At 49.4% G+C, this 16,532-nt stretch overlaps 1 protein-coding gene across 3 annotated transcripts in view; it reads left to right on the top strand.

Moving 5' to 3' along the window:
- The window catches only part of SHISA6 (shisa family member 6), a 244,690-nt gene that overhangs the window by 20,494 nt on the left and 207,664 nt on the right, over positions 1-16,532 (top strand). For all 3 annotated transcript variants that reach the window (XM_060082458.1, XM_060082457.1, XM_060082456.1), the window contains exon 2: positions 2,856-3,016. In XM_060082458.1, the coding sequence (XP_059938441.1) occupies positions 2,856-3,016 (161 nt within the window). The remainder of the gene's footprint in view (positions 1-2,855; positions 3,017-16,532) is intronic.

Below are 16,532 nucleotides of genomic sequence, written 5' to 3'. Positions count from 1 at the left end.
TTTTCATTTCTGTCGGGCATATACCTAGGAGTATTTTAGTTGCTAGGCCATATAGTAACTCTGTTTAATATTTTGAGGAACTGCCAGACTGTTTACCAAAGGGTCTGCACCATTTCACATTCCCACCAGTAGTTTATAAAAGCTCCAGTTTCTCCACGTCTTTGCCAACATTTGGTGTTTTCTTTTTGGTTATAGCTATCCTGGTGGGTGTAAAGGGTTATCTCATTGTGTTTTCGATTTGTATTTTCCTGATGACTAGTGATGTTGAGCTACTTTTCATGTATACCTTTTCTGGAGAAATGTCTGATTATATCTTGTCCATTTTAAAATTGGGTTGTTTGTTTTTTATTGTTGAATTTTAAGAGTTCTTTATATATTCTGGATGCAAATCTCTTAGCAGAAATATGACTTGCAAATATTTTCTCCCATTCTGTGGGTGTCTTTCATTTTCTTCATGCTGCTCTGATGCAGCAATGTTTTTAGTTTTGATGATGCCTACTTTACCTGTTTTTTTCTTTCATTCCTTGTGCTTTTGGTGTCATATCTAAGAAACCATTGCCAAATCCGAGGTCACAAAGATTTACTTCTCAATTTTCTTCTAAGAGTGTATAGTTTTAGCTCTAAATATTTAGGTCTGTGATCCATTTTGAGAATCCAACTTTATTCTTTTGCATGTGGATATCCATTTGTTGAAGAAACTTCTTTCCTCATGATCATGACACCCTTGTTAAAAATCAGTTGAACGTAGATGTATGGGTTTATTCCTGGACTCTTCAATTTGATTCCATTGGTCTGTATTTCTGTTACAACTTTAAAAAAATTTTTTATTTATTTTTATTTTTGGCTGCGTTGGGTTTTTGTTGTGGCGCGCGGGCTTCTCACTGCGGTGGATTCTCTTGTTGCAGAGCATGGGCTCTGGGCGCGTGGGCTTCAGTAGTTGTGGCTTGCGTGCTCTAGAGCGCAGGCTCAGTAGTTGTGGCGCACGGGCTTCATTGTTCCGCAGCATGTGGGATCTTCCCGAACCAGGGCTCAAACCCGTGTACCCTGCGTCAGCAGGTGGATTCTTAACCACTGTGCCACCAGGGAAGCCCTCTGTTATAACTTTTAAGTCACTGTTTCCTTACCATAGAAAGATGGTAGGAAAGTGCCTTTGATAAACAGAAGGGTGAGGGAATCAAGGTAACATGCGTGGATGTGTGGTTAAAAAATATATAAAATATTGATCACATTTTGGAATTAAAAGGGATCTTAGAGGTCATGTTAGTTTAAACCCTTTGTTTTGCTGATGGGGGATAAAAAGATTAAATTTCTACTTCAGAGGTTAACAAATCTGCCCAAAGATTTACGACTCATCAGTGGCAGAGCTGGGATTAGAACCCAAATCTCTTGATTCGATAGGGCAATGTTTTTTCTTATTCCAGGCCCCAGGTCTGCCTGGACTTCCTTTACCAAACTAGTGAGGTTCTGTCTTCCCCTCCCTCACTTCTTGGTCCACAGAAGTGAATGGGGTGGTGGCGTGTGTCTGCTTTTTCCCTTAGAGCCTGAGAAAAAAGAAAGCCAGTGCCAGGAAAGCATTTGGAAAATCTGAAATTGCTATATAAATGCCACTAAATGATAAGATTACCAGCTTGATGCTCCTCTCCCAGGAAGGTTCAGCATGTCAGAGGCGGCATAATGAAAGGAAACTATCCACTCCCAGACACGTTTTAAACTGCTGCGGTCGGTTGTCACTTTTCGACGGAGGCAGGGTGCGGGGAGCTGGAATTCCAGTGGAGTGAAGCCTCAGAGTGGGCTGGGTGTAGCCAGGTCTCAGGCCTGGGGCATGGTGCCTCGCCCACCCCTCAGGGACCCAGGTAGATGGAAGAGTTCCTCCTGGCTCATGCACGCAGAATCGGGCGCCTGGCCCTGCAATGACAATGTCTGATGGTGGTCCCTTGTGGCTCCTTAGAACCTACCTGCATGTCTGTTTCCCACTGACAGTGGTATCACCTGTCCCACCCACAGAGGGAATCCTGTTCCAAACCAGGTCAGGGAGCGATTTCCCCTAAATGCTGAGCCCCTAGAGGGCAGGAATTGTGTTCTCTTTACCTCTGTCTCTGCTGTGACTAATGCATGCTGAGTCCTCAGTAAACATATGTTTGGCTGTTGAAGAGAGGTGTTGGGTGAATAGAAGCTGCTCTCGGGGTACCTGGGTCCCTTGCAGAGGGCATGGACCTCTCCAGCTACAGCAGCATCTCTGTGCATCTCTCTTTCCTCCCAGTGTTTGTGATTGCTTCTTCCTCTAAGCTTCAGCTGCATTCACTGTCTGCACCGTCCGTGTGTTCTGATATTTATCGTTTTATCTGTATGTCCTGTCTTTGCAGCTAAATCACACCTTTCTTTAACAAGGGGAGCTCTGTTTTGTACTTATTTGGGTCACCCGTGTAGAGTACATGCTCCTCGGTGTGTGTCTTTCCATGGGGAAGTTGGTCCCCCTGATATTAGTCACCTGCCACTGAACTTGAGGCCAGTGGTGGCCGCCCTTCACTGAAGTGGCATTCCATGGGCCAGTTGCTGTCGTATCTGCCTGGCATACGGGCTTATTTGGGGAGCCAGCGTTTTGAAAGGGCTCAGAGTTGATTGGTGTGAAATGAATGAAAGAAGGAAACCTTAATCACAGCCTTTTAGTGCCTGTACCCCCAGGCATGGCAGCCTCTCCCCTGTATCCCCACTGAGACCAGCACCAGATGATGCTGTGACTGTAACTGAATACTGGGTCTCCGTCCATCAAAGGGCCGATGAAAGTAGCCCAGCTTCCTTTGTGGTTGCACTCACCAGCTCGGTGGATCTCACTGTGTGGTCTCCTCCTCTTTCAGGGCTCTGGCCGACATCTTAAGACAACAGGGACCAATCCCCATAGCACACTGTGAAAGAGAAACTATCTCGGCTATCGATAGCTCTCCCAAAGAGAACACGCCGGTCAGATCTTCCTCGAAAAACCACTACACTCCCGTGCGCACGGCCAAGCAGACTCCAGGTAAGTGAGAGCTGATCACCTTGCATCTTTGCTGAGGCTGGTGAGAAGTTTCGGTGGTGTTTCTGCTTCAGCTGGGCAGGAGCTGGTCCTGGAGCCCTGGGCAGGTGGCTTGTGGAAGAGCCTGGGAATTGTTCCCTTGCAGAGAGAGTGGCGTGGGAGACTGCCGCCAGGGAGTGTCCAGGCTGGAGCAGAGCTGTTGGTTTAGGGCGTCTGTGATTCAGTGAATGTCCGCGTGATCCTCTTCCCTGAAAGGAGCTTGCGGTAGCCTTGGTGGTGGAGTATGGTCACCCTCTTGCTCACATGGTGGGAAGGTAGATATGTGACAAGAAGTGGCTGCACTCAGACGTAGAGACAGATGAACTGTCAGAATCTCAAAGGGACTTCCTGAGAGTAAGGATTATGTTCGAAGGGCACTTCCTGAGAGTAAGGATTATGTCTGTGTTGTAGGGTTACCCTTTTCTGTGCTCTGTGGATTCTCTGGATATATGATGAGTTGCCATGTGTTAGTAATATACCTTTTGCTCTTTTATTTGGTCTTTACTGTAACCCATATGGAACAATAAACAAAGCAAGGAAATAATGATAAATAATATAACTTCAGATTTATTGGGATCTTTTGCTGTGCCAGGGGTTATGCTGAACATTTTACGTGTATTGTCTTACTTATTTTTCACAGCAATCTTAGAAGTGCTTGTATTATCTTCTTTTTATATGTGGAACAGAAAGGCTCAGTAATTTTCCCAAGCACATACGGTTGGTAAGAAAGCAAGCTGGCAGTCAAACTGAGGCATGTAGGTAACAACGGTCAGGTCTAGAAACCCTAGTGTCCTAATCCAGTTTGGGACATGAATCCAAAGTATCTGGGTGGATGGTCTCCTTATAAGTGCAGGTGGGGAGCTCATCTCTTACTGTGAGCATTACCAGTCTACTACTGACCCCAGTCTCAGACACAGCTTCTGCTTTGATACTTGGATTTGAAATCTTCACATCTGTCACCCTATAGCTTTTCAAAGGATGGGCAATATGGTCTGAACTAAACCTGCAATAAAGATATGCAGCCACTAGGTGGCAATAGACGTGTCCCAAATTCAAACTAGCAGATGTGCTGTTGAAACCAAATTGGTCTTCCATTCATTCTTTAATTTTCTTAAATTTATTAAATCAGAAATCACATACTTGCCTTTAAGGTAATAAGAGTTAAGTCATTTGAGACTGATAAAAGTTAAGGACATTCGCCTCCCCCAAATATATACATATGAATATATATATCCATCCAACATTTTGCATAGGATTTAAGGGGATTCATAGACCCTTCTGAAGTTAAAAATCCCTGATTTAAAAGTAGGGATGAGAGATCCACCTTTTCAAAAAGTCTAAGATGCATTTTTAGCCTGAATATCATAGATGTTTAAAATGTAAGCAATAGAAGAAGTGGGCAAAAACCCTGAGACAAGTAGTTGTCTCCCTTGCTGCATAGTAGAATCACCTGGGGAAGCTCTTAAAAATGCTGATGATGCTGGTGCCTGGGCCTCACAAATTAACTAGAATTTCTAGGGATGCTGCTAGCAGCAGTATTTTAAAAAATCACTTGAAAGTGATTCTAACATGCAAGACAGAATAAAGAACCACTCGTCCAGATGGATTCCTTTATTTTATGAAGGAAGACACTGAAAGGTTGTGCCAGTAGTTCTCAAACTTGGCTGCACATTGGAATCACCTGGGGAGCTTTAAAAATTAAGGGTACCTGGGCCCCACCCCCAGAGATCATAGTTTAATTGATGTGGGGGCGTGGCCTGAGCAGGAGGTGATTTTAATACGGAGCAGAGTTTGGGAATCACTGGGCTGTGGAAATTGCAGAAAGGTGCCATTCTAGCTAATGTTTTGAAGTCAGGCTTCTCCAGAACGTTGTCTGTGATTCTGGAACTTCAGGTCACTCTGGTACCCAAAGTACCCCTGGGAGTTTACCTTCATCCCTCTCTCTTCCAATTTTCTCTGTCTCATTCACAAACCAGCTAGTTCCCAGCCACTGAGTCCAGACTGATTAAGTGGATGGTCTAGATTTGCCCTTAAATGCCTTTCACAGGGAGGGAAGATTTGTCTTCTTCTGGTTCCTATATACATCCTCTCCTCTGTTAATCTGAGAAGAGAAGCTTAAAGTTAAATGATTCACTCCTGTGTTTTGAGAAATCCCTCCTATGTATTTCTCAAATTGGAACTCTTTACTTGGCTTTTAGAGCTGGGAATTGTTCCCTGGCCCAGAAAGCATTCTCAGTGGTGATGCTTACATTTAAAAGCAATTTCATAACTATCTGCAACATCTACAGCTTGTAATGGACACAGCTGCTTTTCCGAATAGCTGATCCTTTGCCACAGAAGACTGCATTTTGAGCAGAAGTCTAAACAGAACTTTGTATAGGTGTTCAAAGTGGAGATTTACTGTGATTTTGCCACTGGTCAAATCCACAGATCACCGATCATAGGAGGATGGTGGCAAGAGTCTTGTAGAGGGATCTTGAGGACAGAAATCCCAGGAGGCATCATAGCATATGAGTAGTTTTGCTACTCAAAATACTGTCCAAGGACCAGCCACATCATTGTGAGAAATGCAGAATCTCAGGTTCCATCTCACCCAATGAAGGAGAACCTGCATTTTCATGAGATCACATAGCGAGTAAAATTTGAAAAACCTTGGAAAAACATGGGCTCTGACATATGCCTCTCAGTTTGTTTTCTGACCCGGTCACATGCTATGTATGTGACCTGGACAAGTTTCTTCGTCTTTCTAAGTTTCCTCATCTGCCCTTGAGACTAAAAGTACCTGCTGTGTGGAGTTGTTTAATAAGTTAAGCCAAGGAGAGCACTTAAAATAGGTCCTTAATGTAACAAACCTCAATTTTAGCCGTGCCCGGGCTATGGAGTTTTGCCCAACTCACGGCAAACAAATCAAATTAATGAGAGAAATAAAGGCATTGGTATCCTTAGACCAGGCAGGGTCCATGAGGCCGTGTCTGGGATGAAAGCGCCTGGCCCCAAGCCTTCTGTGCTTGACCCCTGCCTGTGGCACATCCTCTGAGGATAAAAGGGCTTGTAGGGCTTTATGGGGTTCTTGCAAGCCAAAAGCATACCAAACCGAAACCAACCAAACAAACAAAAATATATATTTTTTGTTTGGTTTAGGTAATGGACTGAGGGTCCTGTCTTAATAAGAACAATGGTACCGTAAGTATGGGGTACCCACTGTGTGCTGGGTAGTCTGTTAGGTACTTTATTTACAACACACAGTGGATCCTGTAGCATTTCTTAGGTATAGGATCTCCTGTTTCCACATTAGCAGAAAATTCCTCTTTCCTTCTATAAGAGCCCTTTACCCTAACCTAACTCTTCCAGAAATCCCTTTCCAACTTTAAAAGGAGCTTCAATACTGGACATTTACTTTGGACCCAGAAAATCAGCGAAGCCCATTTCCATCTCCCACCCCGCAAATCTGGCTGCCTCTAGACCCCCACTCCTCGAAGTGTGGTCCATGGACCAGTAGTGACTGCATGCCATGAGAGCTGGTTAGAAATGCAGACTCTTGGGCCCTTCCCCAGACCTACTGATTCAGAATCTGCATTTTAACAAGGTCTTTAGGTGATCTGTACACACATTAAAGTTGAAGAAGGTCCCTTTAGCACAGAGAGCCTCAGCCCTGACTGCACATTGGAACGAAGTAGGATATTCTGAAAGTACTAATGCCTGGCCCTTGTCCCAAAGATTCTGATTTAATTGGTCTGGGGTAGAACCTAGGCATTAGCATTTTTCAAAAACTTCCCACACGGTTCCATTGTTCAGCAAACTGAGAACCAGAGCTAGAGGGAGATTATCAAATAAGGCAAACATCCTCGAGGACTGTGGAGTTTGAGCTCACATCAAGACCCACAAGGTAGAGCTTGGCCGGTCCTTCTTACTGGGCTGCAGGGTTAAGTCCTCTCCATGGCAGGTGGGCAGGATGGAGCCGAAGGCCTGGACTCATCTGAGAGACGGATGGGGGTCAGCCTGCAACCACGAATGGGGACACCTGGGCAAGAGCAGGCACAAGCAGACATATGGTTGGCCCTCCATCCACTGATTCAGCCAACCTGGATCCTTTACTATGTTTACCATCCGCAGTTGGTTGAATCCTCGGATGTATCTGCAGATACAGAGGGCTAACTGTAAGACTTGTGCATCTGTGGAATTTGGTATCCGTGGCAGTTCCTAGAGCCAATCCGGTGGATACCAAGTGCTGACTATCAGAATTGATTAGCAGGCCAAGCGGAGCCAGGCATCAGGAAACGTATCACGTCGGCAGTTGCAGGTCCCCTGAGCCCAGGATCTCAGAGGCTCGCGGTGGGCTTCATAGATGCGGAGGAGTGGGGACCTCACGTGACTGGCCTGACTCACTCTAAAGAGCCTGTCTTGGGGCAGCTGGGGGGAGAGTGGTGTACCCATCCCTTGCTGTAGCAGTGACTTCGTGTATTAGGTTTCCAGAGTCTTGATATCCAACTCCCCATGATCAAGAATGGCGTCTGCTGGAGGAAGTAAGTACTTACGCCCCAGCTACACAACACTGTGAGTTGTGTACCTGGGTGGTCAGTCACCTGCCTGCTGCCGCGTGTGTTAACAGCAGACCAAGGGAGCCGAGGGGCGTGACTCCAAGCTTCGCGGAGACCAAGAATGAAGGCTGGACAGTTGACAGAGGGGCTCTCAGTCACAGCGCTGCGTGGCCCGGCCCCTCGCTGCTCTGTTGAGCTCAGCTCTTATTACCTTCTGCCTTTCTCTCTGGGATCCAGACGCCAGACCCTCCTCATGCCACGCGTGTTCTTGCCTCGGGTATTTCCCCCTCTGTCTTGTAGCCAGAAGCTTTCCAGCACCAGATATTTGTGCTGTGGAAGTTGATGCTCAGGTGGTACCACCTTTCCTAACCTCCTCATCTGCTCCTGTCCCCTGCTTTATTTTCTTCCGAGCCCCTGTGCCATCTAACATCATATATTGGTAAGTTCACTGGTTTATTGTCTCTGTCCCTACCAGAATGTAAGCTCTGTGTAGGCAAGGGTTTTGTCTTTCTATTCGCTGTGGCATCTCAGATCCAAGAACATTGCCTGGAAGATCATCGTAATTGCTCAGTGACTATTTGCAGGGAATGACAAGATGGTCCTTCGCTTGGATGGATGTAGGAGCCAGCCTGCAGGTGTTAGTTACCTACCTGAGTGCTGCAGAGCTCTCCTCAGGTTGTGTGCCTCTCTGCAAAATTAGCAAGGGGTTGGTCACGTTGACAGCCTAGTGGGCTGGTCATCCAGTGGAGAGCTGAGCTGGGAGGCCCTGGTTTCCAGTGCCCAGGCTTCTCCCCAAGCCCCACGGCTTCTCTCCTCCCATCTGGGGCCAACCCAGGACGTTAAGACTCAGTGTGGCCAGAGGCTGGGAGCTTTGCTTCCCTGGCTGGGCTCAAGAGAGGCTGACACCCGGGGGCCCTGGCCATTCTGTTCCCTCTGCCAAGAAAGACTTCTTTACAGAGGTCTTAGAAGCGCAGGTAGCTCTGAGTTCATCTTCCCAGGAACAGGTTTAAGGCTACAGGTAAAGCCCAACAGCCTGGACCATGCACCTGAACTCTGGGAAACTTCTGGTCAACCTTAGCCCCTCATGGGCAATGGGACTTTTCTTTGCTCAGTCATCCCCAGGGGAACAGGACTGTCTTATTCTAGAAGAGGCTGAGCTGATTGCCCCATGAGACTTCAGAGCTCTAAGGGGATGGTGAGATCAGCTGACCAAACCTGCCCTTGGCGTCAGAGGAAGCTGAGGCACACGGATGTCACCCAGGTGGGAGGTGGTCAGGCCAGGCCTCCAGTGTTGGAGATGAAATGTGGTGTGTGCAGCTCGACAGACCTGGGTGTGACTCTTGGCTCTGGGAAGTGGGAATGACTAGCACCTGCCTCACAGGGCCATTGAAAGAGTTGGATGGAATGGCCCCCATGTTTTAAGTGCTCGGCCCCGGCTCGGCTCAGAGCCCGGGCTTGGTAGCCGTCTTCATCTCCATCATCACCATGACCATCCTCTCTGTCCTCAGCTGCCTCTTCTCCATCTCTCTTGGCCATCCTCCGTCACTGCTGAGTTTTCTCTTGGTAGTAATTTCTTCCCAAAACTGTACCTGTTGTTTGGATGCTGTCCCCGTGGACTGCTATTGGCCTTTTCCAAGTGGAGTCTCCTTATTCTCTGCCCAGATGTTACATCACCTCCCTTCCCTCTACCCCATGCCCTGTTCCTGCAGCCGTTGGTCCCAGCAGATCTCTGCCTGGGGATGATGTAGGGTGGATGGAAGGCTGACCACAGCAACCATGTGGGGCAGTCGCTGCTACCGTCGCCTCCTTGCAGGGTCCAGAAAACCCAGGAAGTTCACTGAGTCAAGGCTGGTAGGAGAGAAGAGCTATCACTAATGCCTGTTAACAGAGTAACACTGATTGGTGCTTATAATATAGTTAATATGAAGTACCATTGTATGTGTGTTACCGACATTGTATGTGTGTTTCCGACATTGCATCGTTGAATCAGCACCGCTCTGTGAAGTGCTATTGTTGTTACTCCCATTTTACAGATGGGAAGATTGAGGACAGGGGGATAGGAGAACTTGCCCAAGGTCACATCCGTAGTTATTGGTAGGGGGAGGATTAGAACCCAAGCCTGGGCTTCAGGCTGTATGCTGTGGGGCCTCTTCTGTTACTGGATTCATCTATGGCTTCAGCCAAGAATGAAAGGCAATTTAGTTGGTGGATAAAAGCAGAGACTGTGGAACCAGACTGTCTGGTTTGAAGCCAGACTCTGCCTTTATTTGCCCATCTGTGAAATGGGGTTAATAATTGTGTTTCCCTCCTAGGGCTGCTGTGGGGATTAAGTGGGTGTTAACGTAAAGTGATCAGGCAGCATTTGACAGAAGAAAACACTGTTTTAAGACTGCACTCTCTCCTCTGTTGGGCACCACGCCACATGTGGCTGTTGAGTGCTTGAAATGTGTCTCAGAGCCTCACAAGATTTCAGAGTTGGTGTGAAAAAAAGAATGTAAAATAGCTCCATAATTTTTTATATTGATTACATTTGAAATGATAATGTTTTGGATTTGTCAGGTTAAATAGAATCTATTAAATTAATTTCATCTGTTTCTTTTCAGTTTTTTAAGGTGAGGACTAAGGAGTGTGAAATTACCTATGTGGGTCACAGCTGTGCTTTGCATCCCGTTGACTTGGGTCAGGGCTGGTTTAACTGTTAAGGGTGTGGAGCGTCTACTTGAGTTCAAGTTTCAGTCTTGAGCAAAAATCCTCGCCGTTTGGGGAGCTTACATTGTAACGGAGGAGACATAAAGTAAACAAGTACTTAACTCCAGAGGGTGTGAAATGCTCAGGACACAAGCGGGCAGCTGATGTGTCAGAGGAAGGCTGGGAGAGGAAGGCACTTTTTAAAACAAGTTTTATTTGATTGAAGTACAGTTGATTTCCAGTGCTGTGATGACTTCTGCTGTCCAGCAAAGTGCTTCAGTTATACACATATGTACATTCTTTTTCATCTTCTTTTCCATTATGGTTTATCCCAGGATATGGGATCAAGTTCCCTGTGCTCTACAGTAGGACCTTGTGGTTTATCCATCCTATATATGATAGTTTGCATCTGCTAACCCCAACCTCCCACTCCATCCCTCCGCCACCCCCTGCCCTGGGCACTTTTGATAGTCTGGTCCTAGGAGGGGGCATCTGAGCTGGTACCCAGCTGATGAGGCGGAGCCAGCCTTAGAGGGAGCTGGAGGAAGAACATTCTAGGCAGAGGGAGCAGCACGTGCAAAGGCCCTGAGGCATGAGCAAACCTGGCCTGTTCAAGGAACAGAAAGCAGACACAGGTAGAGTGGCAGGTGTGTGACGAGAACAGAGGGGTAGACACAGGCCAGTCACGCAGGGTTTTGGAGGCCAGGGTAGACTGTGGATGTTGTTTAACTATGCTGACCTGATGTCTGGTTTAATAAGACAACCTTGGTTGCCGAGTAGTGGACGTGGGCTCTGTTGAGAAGCAGGATAGATAACCAGTTAGCATTTCTAGTAGTGAGATGGGTTAATGAGAGAACTTTCTCTAACTTCTTCTTCCACAAGAAGACACCCTCCTGGTAAAGAAGGCAAGATGCAGCAGCAGTAGCCTGTGAGTTTCAGACAAGCCAAGGCCCAAATCCCACCTGAGCCTGGACAAGCTGATAGACCTTAGTCCAGGGCTCTTCATCAGGGCTTGGCGAACTTTTTCTGAAAAGGGCCAGACTGTAAATGTTTTAGACTCTGCGGCCGTAAGATCTCCATTGCAACTACTTGATTGTGCCACAGTGATACGTAAAAGAGTGGGCACTGCTGTGTTCCCATAAAACACTGTTTACAGTAACAGACAGTGGGCCGGATTGGGCCCGTGGCTGTAGTGTGTCGACCCCAGTTCTTAATTTCTCTCTGAAAGCCACAGGCACCTTCCAGGGGACCTCTGCATCCATGTGACATGTGAATAGGGACACATCCCTCACCAGGATGCCGTGGGAGAGTCAATGGCCCTAAAGAGGGTTGATGAATTACCAAGTCCTGGCGGAGACCAGGGTCCTCAGCTTGACCTTCTTGGTGGTTTTATCTGCCACCCAGGTGATGATGTAGAAAGCGTGCTTTCTGTATTACAAATGATGCATTGCTAGGAGGGGTGGCCAGCACCCCCATAATGACAGACTCAGGGTTCTAAATGTCTCCCTGGGTGTGGACACCCCCAGGTTACGTCTGCTGATGGCATCTCCTCCTTGCACTGTGTCTCAGATCCCATTTACTTCTGGTCCTCAAGACGACCTGCTCCCTTGATCCATGCCCCCCCCCACCGCCCCCCATCTCTACCAGCTCAGTTCCTCTAGGTGTCAGTGTGCTCCCCCAACCTTAACGCAGGCGGGGAGCCCTCTTTCTGTTTCACACCCTCCCGCCTGCTGCTTCTCTCCTTGACAGCTGAGCTTTGCAAAACAGTTGTCTACACCCGCTGCCTCTGCTTCCGCTTCTCCCGCCCACGCCTCGGCCCCAGCACTCCGGCTTCCATCCCCTTCCCCTCAGCTCGGTGGGCGGCCCTGAGGGTCCGGGGAGCAGGCTCTGCTGGGCTCTGCTGCTAGGATGGGCCTCCCACCCGCCTTCCACCAAAGCCAAAGCTCTGGCCGCCCAGACCCACTCGGTTCCTAGGGGGCGAGTTCTCTCTGCTTCCCAGGCTACACACGACGCTCTGCTCTTTGCTCTGTCTGCAACATTCTTGATGTCCACTCTCAGGCTCCCTGTGCCTCCTTCTCTCCCAGGTCTTGGCTTCCCTTTCACGGCCCCTGACTCCTGGCTGGGTCAGCACCCCCGCTCCGGCGCCCGTCACTGCAGAGTCGGGGGAGTGGGTGCAGGGCGTCGGCCCTGGTTTGGACCTCTGTGCTCTGCGGTCCCCCTAGGAGACGTCCACTGTCAGCCCAGCTCAGGACCTGGCACACGCAAGCTGTGAATCGCGCATTAGAAATCTTGTGTTTGGGTCAGAAGAACCAATGTGTCCCACGTGGGGAACAGCAGGTCATGTGAAAGAGTCATGCGGGTGTAGTTGACCCTCTGTTTGGTCTGAACAAATAGAGCAAATCAGTCGGTAGCTCTGGAAACGGCAGTTTTCCAATTGCATTGAAAAAAAACCTCGGATCTGGATCCAGGGAGGTGACCGGCTTGTGTTCTTAGTGTGTTCTACTGTAGACACCCATGCCCTGTGCACCCCAGGGGAGGATTGCGGCTGCCAGGAAGCCGGAGAACCCTGTTCTTTAAAGATATTCACAACGGACATTGCTTTTTAAAGAACTTTCCACGCGGTGACTTATTTAAATCTTGTAGTTACCCGAGCAGGCAGCCTATGATCAGGCCCACTTTGCGGATGGGGAGACTGCGGATCAGGGGCTTCAGAAGCCTGTCCAGAGTCACACAACCAGGAGGGGCTGGTCTGGGCTCTGAAGGCAGGCAGTCTGACCCCAGAGCCCATGCCCTGAGGTCCAACTGACTGGAGGTGCAGACAGGGCCCCGGGAGCCACTGCAGCTCCGTGGAGCCTGTTCCTTGGCCGTGGGTCCACGCCTGACCCTGACTGCCTGGTGCGTGGACTTGGGCTGGCAGGGAGGGTGCCGGAGGAGGCCATGTTTGCTCAGTCCCGGGGCAGATGTTCTCACGACGCCAGCCCCTCAGCTCCAGGACAGACCACCTTTTGCCACAAACGGGGCACTCGCCCCAGGAGGCTTTAAGCAGGGGGGGAGGGGGAGCCATTGGGCATTTTCAGCCGGGGGCTGGGGGCGCTGGCCTAGCAACTTAAGGTTTTCCCTTTCTGGGAATGTACTGGGAAGAGTAGCTGGCATTTGAGGGCTGACCCTGTGGGTCCTCCCACGCCCCAGCAGACGGGGGCTACAGGGCTGGGAACAGTGAGGCAGCCGGTACCTGGGGCCCGGCTTGTCAGCGGCGGATGGGGATCTGACCCAGGCGGCCCGGTCCTGAGCTCACTTGGTTAGTGGCTACACTGACTCGTCTTTCTCTTTGGATACTGTGACCCCTGGGGTCAGAGCCCAGATGTGTCCAAATCACCATTGCATCTTCAGTGCCAGGCTGGTCATGAGTGGAAGGTTTCCTTCCTACTTCACAGTTTAAAGCCATTTAGAAAGTGAGTCCCGAGCTGTGTTCCAGTCCTGGGTGGGATGCTGGGTGATGGCTCTTCCCAGCACAGTGTTGCCTTGAGAAGGGGTGTGCCCCAAAGCAGAGCCTGCAGGAGTCCGAGGAACTGCCCTTGCCCTGGCCAGCCAGCTGTGCCCGACACATCCTTTGGGCCCCCAGGGCCTGGTCCTGCCTGGGAGCTGCACGAGCTCGGGCAGCCTGGCCGGGGAGGCAGCCTGCATGGGGGCCAGATGGAGCCCAATCTCACCATATGGCCGGGGAGCAGGCAGGGCCACTGGCGGAGCTGGCCCTCTAATTACTCACCACGCCCAGGAAGCAGGAGGATTTAGAATACGTTCTGGCGGTTATCAAAATGCAGGGGAGAAGGAAGGCCGGAGCACTGCGGACAGGGTTAGAATTCACAGTGACCTCGGTGAGTGGGCAAAACCGAGGACCGACAGAGCACAGTGTGGCGGGGACAAGAGCAAGAGGGCACTGGGCAGGCAGGACCAGTGACTGAAGGACCGGAGGCAGTGGGTGCACGGCCGGGCACTGGGGTTGCAAAGGGTGAGAGCTCCCAGGGCAAGGGGAACCAAACCTCTATCCAAGCAGGCATTAGGGGTCTTTTTCCCCAGGGAGCCCCAAGTCCATCCCACACAGTAAAGGATATTTAGGACCAATGATGGAAGAGGAGGTGGCATCCAGCCACCCATCCCTAGATGTGAAGCACCCGCTATGTACTGAGCCAGGAGATGGATAAGACACAGTCCCTGCCTTGGGAGCTTAAATTCGGGAGCAGAAAGACCAGCCTATACAGTAAAAATATAACCAGCCATACAGATGCCTCACCAGAACTAGCCACGTGTTCAGAAGGTTCACAGGCTTGGTTAGGGTGAGTGCCTTGAAGGATGGTAGGATTAAACGGGATGGCGGAGGGTGCCACTGGCCGGTGACCTGGGAGCCACAAGAGCCTGGAAGGCAGGGAGGCTTAAGGGTGATCGATTCCTTTGGAGTTGTTGGTTGTGGTTTTTCTGTAAACAGGCAGGGGTGATTAAAGAACTGGGGAAAAGGCCAGAAGGAACAGGAACTCTGTGTCCTGTTGGAGAAGGCTGCTCCGAGCAGGAGACTTTTCTTTTTCCTTCTCTAAACATAAGGGCTGTGTCCCTGGGAGGGGCAGGAGTTATGTGGGAAGGGGTGGGAGTGCCTGCTGGGGAGGTGCCATATGGCTTATTTGGGATGATGATGGGGGTTGGGGTGGGACAAGGTTGCACCCTGCAAGGGGGCTTGCAGAGGGGGCTTGTGAGGGTCTAAGGTGAGAGGTGCACAGAGGCAGAGGCACGAGGAACACAGCCCCTGGCAACAACTTGGGAGGAAGGAAAGGGGGAGGTCAGGGTGGGACTCAAGGTACACTGATCCCTTCGTTCATACAAAAACAATTTTGGTCCTTTACTGGGTGTCAGGCACCGGGGATGTGAGAGGGAACAAAGCCAGGTCCCTAGTCTCAGCACTTACATTCAGATGGAGGAGACAGAAAAGAAACTCATAAACGCACAACACAAAATCAGATAATGGTAAGTGCTTTGAGAGAAATAGGGCAGGAAAGGGGAGTAGCCAGTGATGGGGATTGGGGGGAAGAAGCCTGATTTGAAGAAGAGACCCCATTACTGATGGAATTACTGAAGCAGGGACCTGAATGACAGAGAACAAAGCACGTGTGACCATATGCTGGGTGGAGGTGAGCGCTGCCCGGTGTGTTTGGGGAATGGAAAGACCAGAGTGGCTGGAGCGGAGAGAAGCAGGGTGGAGGTACAGTAGTGGAGAAGGTCAGAGACGTGGGGCTTCGCGGGTCATGTGAGGGTCTTGGGTTTCATTCTGGGTGTGATATGGCGTGTTGTAGGGCTTGCAGCAGAGGAGCGATGTGACTTGACCTGTGTTTTACATAATCACTCTGGTCCTCACTATGGTTCAGCATAGATACTGGACGGGCAAAGGCGGAGGGAACGAGATGCTGGGAGGAGGTGGAAGCTATTGCACCATCCAGGAGATGGGAAAGAGATGGAGGCTTGGACCAGGATGCAGGACCTAAGAAAGACTCAGCTTCAGGGCTTATTTATTTATTCGTAACATCTTATACTGAATAACTTTAAACCAGTGGAATATTTTCAAGTGATTGAGTGACACAGTGGACACGTGTGTGCCCTTCACCCGTGGTTAACATTTGCTCCTCTCTCTTCCTCCTCATCACCACCATCATCACCATCACCATCACCAGCATCAGTGTCATTAGAACTGAACCACGTGAGAGTAAGTTGCAGATACGATACACTCCCACTACTCTAATCGTGTATCTTCTAAGTTCAAGGATGTTCTCCTACATCACCATGAAACAATGACTAGATTTATGAAATTCATCTTTGTTGCAATACTAGTATCCAATGAAGAGTGCAGGATATATTTGAAAGTAGAAGTGACAGCATTTGCTAATTGATTATATGGAGGGTATGAGGGCAAGACAGGAGTCCCAGATGACTTCAGAGATTTTGGCCAGAGCAAATGGTTGATGAGAATGGCTAGGCCAGTGCAAGGACCTGGAATGAATAGCTGAGAACTCTTAGCCAAAGGAAAATGAGGAAGGGTCTGAGTGTTGGCAGATGAGCTGAGCTGGGCTGGGCTGTCCAGTGGCTGTTGCCACAGCAGTTATAAGGGAAGTCATAGAATCTGGCTTGCTTTCTCTACACACACACACCCCATAGGGTACATATACATATACATGCATGTACAGACTTTCTTCTCCCAGGGATCTAGACCTGAA

Source organism: Mesoplodon densirostris, chromosome 18 (genome assembly GCF_025265405.1).
Source record: "Mesoplodon densirostris isolate mMesDen1 chromosome 18, mMesDen1 primary haplotype, whole genome shotgun sequence".
NCBI classification, from domain to species: Eukaryota; Metazoa; Chordata; class Mammalia; order Artiodactyla; family Ziphiidae; genus Mesoplodon; species Mesoplodon densirostris.
The sequence above is the reverse complement of the archived record's forward strand: the minus strand, read 5'-3'. Positions and strand labels throughout refer to the sequence as shown.